Source organism: Eretmochelys imbricata, chromosome 6, assembly GCF_965152235.1.
Source record: "Eretmochelys imbricata isolate rEreImb1 chromosome 6, rEreImb1.hap1, whole genome shotgun sequence".
Classification (NCBI taxonomy): Eukaryota; Metazoa; Chordata; order Testudines; family Cheloniidae; genus Eretmochelys; species Eretmochelys imbricata.
In genome coordinates this window covers 20,613,009-20,625,384 of record NC_135577.1, presented here as the reverse complement: position 1 = coordinate 20,625,384, position 12,376 = coordinate 20,613,009, and the positions used below count along the sequence as shown (strand labels likewise).

Genomic DNA, 12,376 nt, shown 5'->3' with positions numbered 1-12,376 from the left:
GAAATAGTCTTACACAGAGGCAGCATTTTCTGTTTGTAATATTACAAAGTCAGAGTGTCCGTGTAATAGCAGTCAAGGCCCTCAATTCAAAATAGGACAAACTTCTTTTTTTTTTTTTTTTTTAAACTGAGGTGGTTGCCTACTTGGGCCTCATTATAATTGTTTTTAAAAATTTCTCCAAGAATCACTGGTTTATTTGTGGGTTCACTAAGTGGCAATGATACATCACGAATTTGGACCAAAAAATGAATAAAGATTGTTCTTAATTTATTAAAATTTTCAGGTGAGAGTACAACAATGCAAGATTCACAGCAGAAGGCAGTGTGTGAAATAAAAATAATACAGAACCCTAGAGTTGCCTAACAAAGGCATCAAAACAACAAATTCATGGGGTTTTCTGATATCTGTAATGGGTACTGGTCAGAACTGCATTGGATATTTATTCAAGAAAACAGTGCATCCTACTGGGGAAGAAACATGAATTTTTGGGGTCTAAACCCTTATTGGAAATGACCCACGGGTCTGCAGTGTGATTCTGATCCAAGTTATAATCTTCATAGCCTCCTGACATTTAGAAATGTTGCATGGTTTAGGTAAATGTGTGGAACAATTAAGTTTCTTTGTTTGAGAAAAGCTTTTTGTTGATCCTGGGGTAAAACAACCTGCCTCGATTAATAATAACCTAATCTGAGAAATAATAATCCAAAATATAGATTACTAGTGTTGTGCTGTCTGGGCCTCCAGTATGTTTTCTTACAAGTTTTTTTCTGTAGGTCATCCTAAATTTTTAGGCCAGGTAGACTACTGGATTATTAACTTTCTTTGCTATAGATATGCCCTATTCCTTTTAAAACTGTATACCCAACAAAATTCCAGCCAGAGTCATGCCAACAGAGTTTAATGCTGAACTGTCTCATGTTCAGTTCAAATTACTTGAATTAATTGCAGGACTCCTAGCTCTTCTGTAGTAGATCCCCTTGAGTCTGACAATGGCAAGTCTCACAAATTGGGGTCTGATCTCTCCAAGAACACTAACTGATCTGACATAAACTGTAATTAAAATAGCACTTTTAAGCAGGTTTGCTGTTAGATGTTCATTGAAATAACTAATCATCATAAAGATCTCCAGTTTTTCATGATTATGGTATCCCTTCCATCAAAAATAAAAAGCCTTTCTTACATTATTACTTTGGGGCCTTTAACACAATTCTTATTTTGAAAATCTTAAATGGTTAAGGAAAGCAAACCCAGCCTCTGTCTTATACAGCATGAAGGGATCTTTTTTTGTGTTTTATGTAGGTTTAAAAAAAAGTCGGAAATTGGCTAGTGAGTAACTTAGAGTTTCTGTAGTTGTACTGATTTACTCATGTCTTATTTAGGCTTGGCAGAGTTCAGTTTTGATTTTTTAAAAAATAATTTTCGAATCATAGTATTGTAGAATCCTAGAAGATTAGGGTTGGAAGAGACCTCAAGAGGTCATCTAGTCCAACCCCCTGCTCAAAGCAGGACCAATCCCCAACTAAATCATCCCAGCCAGGGCTTTGTCAAGCCAGGCCTTGAAAACCTCTAAGGATGGAGATTCCACCACCTCCCTAGGTAACCCATTCCAGTGCTTCACCACCCTCCTAGTGAAATAGTTTTTCCTAATATCCAACCTAGACCTCCCCCGCTGCAACTTGAAACCATTGCTCCTTGTTCTGTCATCTGCTACCACTGAGAGCAGCGTAGCTCCATCCTCTTTGGAACCCCCCTTCAGGTAGCTGAAGGCGGCTATCACATCTTCCCTCACTCTTTTCTTCTGCAGACTAAATAAGCCCAGTTCTCTCAGCCTCTCCTCATAAATCATATGCCCCAGTCCCCTAATCATTTTCGTTGCCCTCTGCTGGACTCTCTCCCATTTGTCCACACCCTTTCTGTAGTGGGGGGCCCAAAACTGGACGCAGTACTCCAGGTGTGGCCTCACCAGTGCCGAATAGCTGGGAATAATCACTTCCCTCGATCTGCTGGCAATGCTCCTACTAATACAGCCCAATATGCTGTTAACCTTCTTGGCAACAAGGGCACACTTTTGACTCACATCCAGCTTCTCATCTGCTGTAATCCCCAGGTCCTTTTCTGCAGAACTGCCGCTTAGCCAGTCGGTCGCCAGCCTATAGCAGTGTGCGGGATTCTTCCTTCCTAAGTGCAGGACTCTACACTTGTCCTTGTTTGAACCTCATCAGATTTCTTTTGGCCCAATCCTCCAATTTGTCTAGGTCACTCTGGACCCTATCCCTACCCTCCAGTGTGTGTACCTTTCCCGCCAGGGTAGTGGATAAGGTCTATATTTTTAAGCTTTTCTAATTTTTTTTATCAATTTCAGTTTGCACAGTTGTGCAAAACGATGGGTTTTAAGCATTCTTTTCCAATTTTCTCTTTAAATTTTCACAGTTTTGGTAAATTATGGAAGGGTTGGACAAAGGCAGGATCAGAGAATTTAATGACACCTACTGAGCTCCAAAATGGTGAAACTTGACCATTAGAACACAAATATCACCATCACATCTAAATATTAAAAATAAATGTCCTTTAATTCAGCTCCAATTTGCCTATCTATAAATTTTGATGGATAGAAATATTTGTTCATCGGTTTGTTTGTGTTGTGAAATTGCAGTTTACTGACATTTACTGATTTAAAAAAAACAAATCTAATCCTTCCAAACCTAGTCTTACGATGATAGTGATTGTTAGTAGGACATACTGACTTTTTTAGCTCAATAAATTGGTTGTTAATACTAGATTTCTATGGAGAAAAGGTATGCATTTAAAGATTAACTCATGTATCCTAATGGTAAATTGCTCCACTCATGAGACATGAAAAATCTCAAGAAGACAGACATTAGAACCGGTAGTGAATACACAGTGGGTACTTGTAAACAACACTAACAACTTCTTAATTTTTCTTCTTAAACTGTAAAAACTGTTTTGCTATTGTCTTTGATAACTGCTAGAGAAAGAGTTCAGATACTGGTCTTTTAATATAGTACTTACTTGAGCCTATTGTCTGTGTTAAATGAAGAGCTTGATAAGAATCCTGAAGTGTTTGTTTCTTGCAGGTATGCCTAAAATTGGTTTCAAGCTCATTCGGTTAGCTGGAATTTTGACTTGAGGATTTAAGTGTTTACTTTGGTTTGACTTTATTTCTATGTTTTAGTTACCTGTTTACAGATTTACTGGTTCGAATTTAAGAAACTTGAAGTTGAAACAAAAGTGATTGGGATTGTGTTTTAATCCTGAACATACGGTTTTGGTAGACTAGAAAGCAAGATCAGATGACATGATTTACTCCGTTCCGTATTATAATGTCTAATTGAGGCTTAAAACTATTTTTCAAGTGAAAAATATACTGTATGCACAATCCACACTATAATTTATAAGTAATTTTCAGTTTACTGTTGAATTGTTCCAAGGATTCATTTGGTTACTTAAGTAAGTTGTTTAAAATAAGTAGTATTTCATTCCCCTGCGGTGCCCTGAATTCAAAAACATTGAATAGAAAAATCTTGCTGTTTTACTTTTACACTTCTAGAATTCTTCCTTTGATCTCAGATTATGGATAGTTTTTAGGGGGTGAAACTGATTTTTTGCTATGCATGAATTGAATGTTAAAGGTATTCGTTGTATAGGCTGTCATATTTATTTTAGAAAGTGGATAATTTGTTTCAAAATAACAAATAAAAGAATTGGTCACTTTCCTCTATGCCAGTGGTTTTCAACCTTTTTTCATTTGCTGACCCCTAAAAAATTTTGAATGAAGGTGCCAGACCCCTTTGGAAATTCAACCTGTGGTCTGTTGGCTCCTGCCGTAAAAATCAGACTGAAAACTGATTGAACAAAATTCAACTATAAACATTACATGTTCTCGGCACAGCGTTTGACAGTGTGACACAGGGCGCTAAACTGTGGGTTTCTACAGTAATGACAACACTTCTGGGTTTGGACCTGTAGGTGGGGGTATTCACATACCTTTGATCAGATAAATGGAATACTTTTTCTTGGATCTGAAACTTTATTTTCATAGTCACCTTTCTCTGACCCCTTAGCAGGGCCTTAACCAGAGCGGGGTAGCCACCCATTGTGCAAAATCACAGGGGTGGAAAAATGATGAAAAACTGCAGGGGGCGCAAATGTGCTTGCTCACCCCAGGCACTAAAATGCCTAGTTTTGGCTCTGCCCCTTAGACACAGTCTGTGGACTGCCAAGGGTCCGCAGACCACAGGTTGAAAACAACTGTTCTGTACAGTGTTTTAGTTTTTATAGAAAGCATTTATAAGCCTGATCTTAGTAAAGTTACTAGGTGCTGAGAATTAATTAGGAGTTGTGGGCATTCAGCACTTTTGAGACTCAAGACCCTGATGTGTAACTGTAAAAATGTGGGGTTTTTTATTTTGGGTTTTTTAATCTGTTTTTCCCCTTGTTAAATCATCTCCAGATTTACGGGCACATAACAATTGCTATATTGGACACTGGGAAGTCAAGTCACTGGTTGACTCCAGCAATGGCCAATGCTTCAGTGGAAAGCAAATTCAGCTTCCACCCTCAAAAACAGTGTTCTTCTTCAACTGTTTAGTGCTGTAACTGGGTAAAAGGTGTTTTGATTCACAGTGGATGATTACTGCACCCAATTGGTAGAATTGTTAATAAGCACACCTTCATGGCAGAACTTCCTAATTAATCGGAATAATTTCATATTGTATCTAAATGGTAAGATATAGTTTTGCTCCAGTGTTGTCCTGTTTGGCCAGTTTGGACCTGTTAAGTAGCATTCACTGAAGTAACTCTAGGGTTAGTTTTGCTAGATGTTGAAGATGGAATTATTCCCCAAAGGTGTCAACCACTAATGTAATGGCTGGTGATAGGGAGATATTTTAGTGGCTGAAATATATGCACTTACAGTTGAAATAGTGTGTTTGCTGGGATAAAAATCTTCTAGTTCATCTTTTTGTGATGAAATTAATGACCTTGCATAATAATTCTAATTTACACAAAGCCTTTTGTTTAATTAAATAGGTGTCTAAACTTTTTTTGTCTAGGTTACTACCTGCCACATTCATTCGTCCAGCGATGACGAAATTGATTTTAAAGAAACTGGTTTTTCACAGGATTCTTCTTTGCAGCAAGTGAGTAAAATTCATTTAACAGTGTTGTGCACAGGTATGCCTTCTTTGTAAAAGTAGCTTTCCTGAGAGGATTTTTGTCTTTGGAGATGGGTGGTTGCATTTGATGCAAAACACAATTTGGAGAATTCAGTGGTGAAACTGGAAAGTGTATAAAAAATCTAGGCAGTGTGCAGTTTAAATTTGTATACGTATTTATAGTGTAATTGACAGTGTTACAGGATTTAATATGGTGATGCCACATGAGTGTTGTTTTTGAGAGCACCAACTAACTGTACAGGGGTCTGCTTGGTCAGCACTTTCATTTAGAAAATAGTTTTTAGAAGCATTTCTGGTACTTGCCATTTTTGATGGGTGAAGGGTGACAGCTATTCTGTACTAGCATTATTCCATTTGCAATGTAAGTCGTCTTTATTCCTCTGTTGGCCCTGGAGGAAAGTAAAAGCTGTCAAAATCTGAATACAGTGTACATTGATTTAAATCTCCAATCCTAAAGGTTCTGTAGATTCAAGTTACAAAACAAATTTTTTAAATTGCTGCTTGTACCATTAGATGTTTGTAACTGCCTCAACCCAAGCACTATAGTCTGTAGTACTTAAAGTTTATATACCTTTATCATTTATATAAAGTACAGTTGTTCCAAAAGCTTGGTTTAGACTTTTGTTAATTATAGAAACTATAGTTAACTTTTTCGTGTCTGATATTTCAGTGATTTGAATTTTAATTGCACCAATCTAGATTTGATGGGGTCAGTGTCTTCAGCAAGGTAGCAGCTTCTGTAGGAATGTGGAATCTTTTAGGAAACCCTTTATAGTCTTCAAGCACCATCTTCTGACTGTGTACTCCAGTGTGAGCTCTGCCTAGACTGTCACAGCAACTGCATGTGTTTAGGTAGTTAATCCAACAGAGATGCAGATGGACCACTGCTGTTACACATTACCCCAAATAGGATGTGACACAATCTTTTCAGTGTCTTAGCAGAGTTTGTCACGAGGCTTGTCCTTTTTAAGCCTAGAATAGGGAAGTGTGTACCTTGATACTGTCTCTTCTGTAGAAAACTGAGTATGACGTGAAAGACAGTAGACTGGACACACCATTGTAAGGTAGAGTAGATCAGTTTTCCAGAATAAGTGGAGGCACTGTAATGTCTAGCACCCTGGTAGTCTTTTCCTTCCACTCTTCTTCGAGAGCTGTCCCTGTAGGTGCTCCACTCTAGGTGTTGGTGCGTCCCTGTGCCTTCGCTCAGAGATTTTTACAGCAGTATTCGTACTGGTCGCACATGTGCAGAGCTTACCGCTCAGCTCTGAGTACCTTAATAGTACACGTGCGCGACCGGTCCCTTCAGTTCCTTCCTTCTCTACCGTCCCCAGCCTGAGACGGAGCTCAGCAGACTCGTTAGAAAACTTTTTCTCCCTTGTTACTCTTACCCTTTTAGATAGTTTACCAATAGTGTTAGTTATTAGTGTTACCAGTAGTGTGGTTTTTTTAAAAAGAAACATTCTCTTAGTTCCTGTCAGGCCAGCCGCTTCTGACATGTCTGGCTCCCCAGGCTTTAAGCGCTGCTCTAATTGTAAGGATGCCATCCCTCTGTCTGATGGCCATTCAAAATGCATAAAATGTTTGGGGGGGTCCCACATCCCCCCAAAATGTGCCCATTGCAGCAAACTTAAGTCTAGGGCACGAAAGGACAGGGAGTTGAGGCTAAAGCTGCTCCTACTGCAAAAATCCTTAGGGTCAGCTTCAGACCCAGGCGCTGATTCCGGCTCTGCTCCACACCACAGCCCCTCCGCCTCTAAGAAGATGAAGAAAACTTCAAAAAAAAACATCACTTTGCAGGTGACAGAAGGCGAACTTTGCGGGAGAAGGCTTCTTCTGGCAGATCTACCACCTCCCTCCCAGCGCTCCCTTGGCTGAGCAGTTTTGATGCGCTGGGCTCCTCTGGTGCTGCTCGAAACCTGTCTGTGGCTGCAGCGGTAGCACAAAGCTCCAGTACCGAGGCTTCGGGCTTCCAGTTGCCTGCCTCTCAGATGGCACCTTTCGGCACCACTTCCACCGTGGTGCTAACACATGCGGACCTGCCTGACCCCCCCGCAGGCTATGGCACCGACACCTGCTGAGCTGGCCGGCAGCCAAATGACTTTAAAGACACCGTTGCAGCGGAACTTTTTGTTGCAGCAGATTCCTCTCACAGAGCCCTCATCACACAGAGGAGCTTCAGCACCCCAATTTACGCAGTCAAGTGACCTGCTTGTGTCACCTATTCTGCAGTCACCCTTACTAAATGCCTACTTTTCGCCAAATGCTCAGCCAGGGTCCGAACAGCCTTCCTCCAGTGAGGAGGAAGCTGGTCTCCAGGAGGATTTTTCACCATATGAAATCTCTCCTCCTCAGACCCCAATTAGTAGAGGTCATAGACACATCACCTCGTCCTACTCTCTGGATCCTGCCCCGTGGTGTGTAAACCCGTGGATGGTACCGCCTATGCCCTTCCCACCACAGTGGCAATATTGGGCCCCATGGGCATCCTATCCTCGAGACCGCACTCACTATGCCACCTCAACCAGGCCCGACACCGGCCCAGCACCACAAGCTCATGAACCTGCCACTGATGCCAGTCACCAGACAGCACCATCACAAGTGCAGAATCAGGCACGACCTGTCTCTAACCCAGTAGACCCAGTTGTTACGCCTGACGAAGCCCTGCTTCCTCCTCCCCCGTCAACTTCAGATGACTTTTTTTCAAAATTTCAAGACCTTTTCAAAAGAGTGGCAAGTGAATTAAGAATTAATCTGGAGGAGGTTCCTTAAATAGCAGCATGAGTTAACGGACATCCTGCAGCCGCCACCTTCTTCCAGGATTGCATTGCCGATCAATCCAGCCCTTCTGGAACCTGCCAAAGCCATCTGGCAGATTCCTGCTGCAAGCTTACCTACCTGCAAAAAAGTGGACCGCAAGTACTTCATCCCTTCCAAGGGCTCTGAATTTCTTTTCACTCATCCAACACCTAATTCACTGGTGGTTGACGCAATCAACCAAAAGAACAAGCACCAGTATCCCCGCTCCATCCCAGCCCATAAAGACAATAAGCATTTAGATCTGCTTGGACATAAAGTATACACATCCTCCACGCTACAGTTTCGAATTGCTAATTACACAGCCATTCTGGCAAAATATGATCACAAAAATTGCAACAAATTCTTGAACTTGATTGAGGACATTCCAGAAGCAAAGAAACAACAATTCACTGCTTTAGTCTGAGGGACAAATCATATCACATACTGCTCTTCAAGCGGCCCTTGATGCGGCCAATACTGCAGCAAGATCCACCGCTACGGCAGTAGTCATGCGCTGAGGTTCGTGGCTCTCTTCTTCGTTTCCTCAAGAGGTCCAGACTACTGTTGAAGACCTTCCATTCAATGGCGACAAACTCTTTGCCTCTACAACAAACGACGTCCTTCGCTCAGTGAAGGATTCAAGGGCAACTCTCTCTGGTCCTTAGGAATGCAAACCCCTATGACCAGAAGGCAACAATATAGATACGAAACTTACTACTGTCCACACTACCCCACAAATGCCCAGCACTTCCAGAGATCACACAGCCAACAGCAGCAGCAACGCCAGATACCAGCATCGCCGCTCCAATTCCGCATCAGTGTCTCAACCCCCGCTGACTAACAAGCAGATTTGAAGCCTTGGTTGAGGGTTTAGAAAACAATGTTCCCACTTCAGCACTTACACCACCTGTCCCTACTTTTGGACATCGCCTACGACTGTTCTTCCATCAATGGCACAACATTACCGCTGACAAGTGGGTTTTAGAGGTCATCACACTTGGCTATTCCATCCCCTTCCTATCCATGCCTCCTTCCACCCACCCTTCCCGTCCCTCCTCAGGGACCCGTCTCACGAGCAACTGCTCATGCAAGAAGTACATCATCTCCTTCTATTGGGAGCAGTGGAGTTTGTGCCCGAAAGGCTCAGAGGGAAGGGGGTTTACTCCCATTATTTCTTAACAGAAAAGAAAACCGGGGGATGGCAACCGATCCTTGACCTCAGGTGGCTCAACAATTTTATCAAGAAACAAAAGTTCAAAATGGTGAACCTCGCCACCATAATCCCAGCGCTGGAGCAGGGTGATTGATTTTCAGCCCTCAACTTACAGGACGCCTGTTTTCATGTGACAGTACATCCAGCCCATAGATGCTTCCTTCGTTTCGCCCTCGGCTCGACACATTTTCAGTACAGGGTACTACCCTTCGGCCTATCCACTGCCCGCCCCCTCCTCCCCCCCACCCCGTTTTTGCCAAGCTCCTGGCTCTAGTCACTGCTCACCTCAGGAAGCAAGGAGTCATAATATTTCCTTACCTAGACAACTGCCTCCTCAAAGACTCAACGCTCGACGAAGCGCTTTGATTCACACAACTCACAGTTGATTGTTTCCTATCCTTCGGCCTACAAATAAACAACGACCAATCCACATTAATTCCTACCCAGCACCTGGAGTTCATCAGAGCACACCTCAATTCCCGGATGGGAATAGCATCTCTCCCGTCCGATCGCTTCAACACCACAAAGCAGCTGGCAACAAAACTTTGCAACAGTCCTCAAGTTACCGCTCGAGACTGTCTACGACTACTAGGTCACATGGCCTCATGCACTTTCGTGGTCCAAAATGCATGACTCTTCATGAGGTGCTTCCAAGCTTGGTTGGCCACGCTTTACGGACCCAACCCTAAACAAACTCCTATCCATACCTTTCCCAGTCAAAGACTATCTCCTATGGTGGACTGTTCCCTCCAACCTCTGCTCTGGAGTCCCCTTTCTCCAGGAAGCTCCATCCATCATGACTACCGATGCATCCCTCACAGGGTGGGGTGGTCACATGTTGGCCCCTATCGAAAACCTCCCTGCACATAAACGTCCTGGAACTTCGAGCTATAAGCAATGCCTGCCGTCACTGCCTCCCCTTTTTAATCCGGAACCAACATGTACGGATAATGACAGACAACATCGCCTGCATGTTCTATGTAAACAGGCAGGGACGAGTTCGCTCTCATTCGCTTTGCACAGAAGCTATGAAACTCTGGAACTAGTGCCTTGCGAACAATATCCGGATATTAGCCGCCTACCTTCCTGGGGCTATGAATACCACAGCGGACGAATTAAGCAGATGCTTTCCTTGGGACTACGAATGGGAGATAAATGAAACGATCACCACCAACGTATTCCGCATTTGGGGCTACCCAGCCATAGGCCTCTTTGCAACTGCGAAAAACACGAAATGCCCCAGATTTGCTCCAGAGCAGGACCGGGCAAACACTCCCTGGGAGATGCATTTATGATTCCATGGCACCGGAACTTACTCTATGCTTTTTCCCCCATCCCAATTCTCCACAGAGTTCTGACAGAAATACGAACAGATCATGTCAAAGTAATCCTGATTGCCCCAGCATGGCCCAGACAACCGTGGTTCCCATTCCTCACAAGGATGTCAGCTCGACCACCAATCTCGTTGCCTCTCATTCTGAACCTCCTATTGCAGCAACATGGCTGATTTCTCCATCCCAACCTGTCCATGCTTCACCTCAAAGCTTGGTTCCTACATGGTTCTCCCAAAACAAACTAGCATGCTCTGATGAAGTCCAAAGAGTGCTCCTACATAGCAGAACACAATCTACTCGCACCACCTATCTCCAGAAATGGAAGCGATTTACACAATGGTGCTCAACTAAACAACTGTCTCCTATGTCTGCACCTCTTCCTCTTATACTCGACTACCTGTTGGACCTCAAACAATCTGGCCTTTCTTTTAGCTCCATCAAAGTCCACCTAGCTGCTATTACAACCTTCCACGATAAAATTGACAGTACCTCTGTTTGTTCATCTGATCACTAAACATTTTCTCAAAGGACTTCAATCCCTATACCCAGACGTTAGACCTTCTACCCCTCCATGGGACCTTCACTTAGTGTTATCTTGCTTAACTCAACCATTCGAACCCCTAGCCACTTGCTCCTTCTTACACCTTTCTATGAAAACAGCATTCTTAGTGGCAATCACTTCTGCCAGACAGGCAGGAGAAATAGCAGCTCTCATGGCAGACCCTCCGTATACCCTATTTTTTAAGGACAAAGTTACCCTTCAGTTACACCCCAAATTTCTTCCATAGGTCCATTCGCCATTCCACATGAATGAACCGATACACCTGCCGACCTTCTTTCCTAAACCACATGCGAACTCGTTTGAATCCACAATGCATGCTCTAGATGTACGCAGGGCTTTGTCCTTCTATTTGGAGAGAACCCAAGCCCTTTAGAAATTCTTCTAGACTCTGTCTCCATCGCGGAGTGATCCAGAGGAACACCTGTTTCCACCCAGAGACTTTCAAAATGGATTTCTGACTGTATCCGATTCTGTTATCAGATATGGAAAGTTACGCCTCCAGCAGACATCAGAACTCACTCCACTAGATGGATGGCTACCTCCATGGCTTTTCTACACATAGTTCCCCTGACTGACATCTGTAAAGCAGCCACTTGGTCTTCTGAACACACTTTTGTTAAGCGCTGTGCCCTTACTCAGGGCCCCCTCTCGGATACACGATTAGGCAGAGCTGTTTTATCCACTGCATTTCTACCCAATCCGAAGTCCCTACCTCCTTGAGATACACTGCTTTTAAGTCACCTAGAGTGGAGCAGGCACAGGGACAGCTCTCGAAGAAGAGGAGCGTATTCACCCTGTGCAGAAACTGACGTTCTTCGAGATGAGTGTCCCTGTGGGTGCTCCACTATCCACCCTCCTCCCCTCTACTTCGGAGTTGGGGTAGCCTCCGTTGTAGAGAAGGAACTGAGGGGACCGGTCGCACACGCGTACTATTAAGGTCCACTCAGAGCTGGGGGGCAAATCCTGCACGTGCACGACTGGTACGAGTACTGTAAAAATCTCCGAGCGAAGGCGCAGGGACGCACCAACGCCTGGAGTGGAGCACCCACAGAGACACGCATCTCGAAGAATGTCAGTTACTGCACAGGGTGAGGAACCTCCTCTTCTGAGCTTCTGGGAACCTGTTAACCTTTCTTAGGTGGGTTTACTTTGTTTGCCAGATTGACTGAGGCCCAGACCAAAACAGGCAGCCTCCACCTTTTCTTTTTTTTATTCTTCAGCTTCCTGACTAAATTCCATTCTATTGTTCGATTTCTCTCTACTGAAGACTCTTCAA

The 12,376-nt window shown here is 43.5% G+C and overlaps 1 protein-coding gene across 5 annotated transcripts in view; it reads left to right on the top strand.

Annotated features, from left to right (window-relative positions):
• The window catches only part of PPP6R3 (protein phosphatase 6 regulatory subunit 3), a 137,907-nt gene that overhangs the window by 97,791 nt on the left and 27,740 nt on the right, over nt 1-12,376 (top strand). For all 5 annotated transcript variants that reach the window (XM_077818180.1, XM_077818182.1, XM_077818181.1 and 2 more), the window contains one exon: nt 5,073-5,159. In XM_077818180.1, coding sequence (XP_077674306.1) covers nt 5,073-5,159 — 87 coding nt within the window. The remainder of the gene's footprint in view (nt 1-5,072; nt 5,160-12,376) is intronic.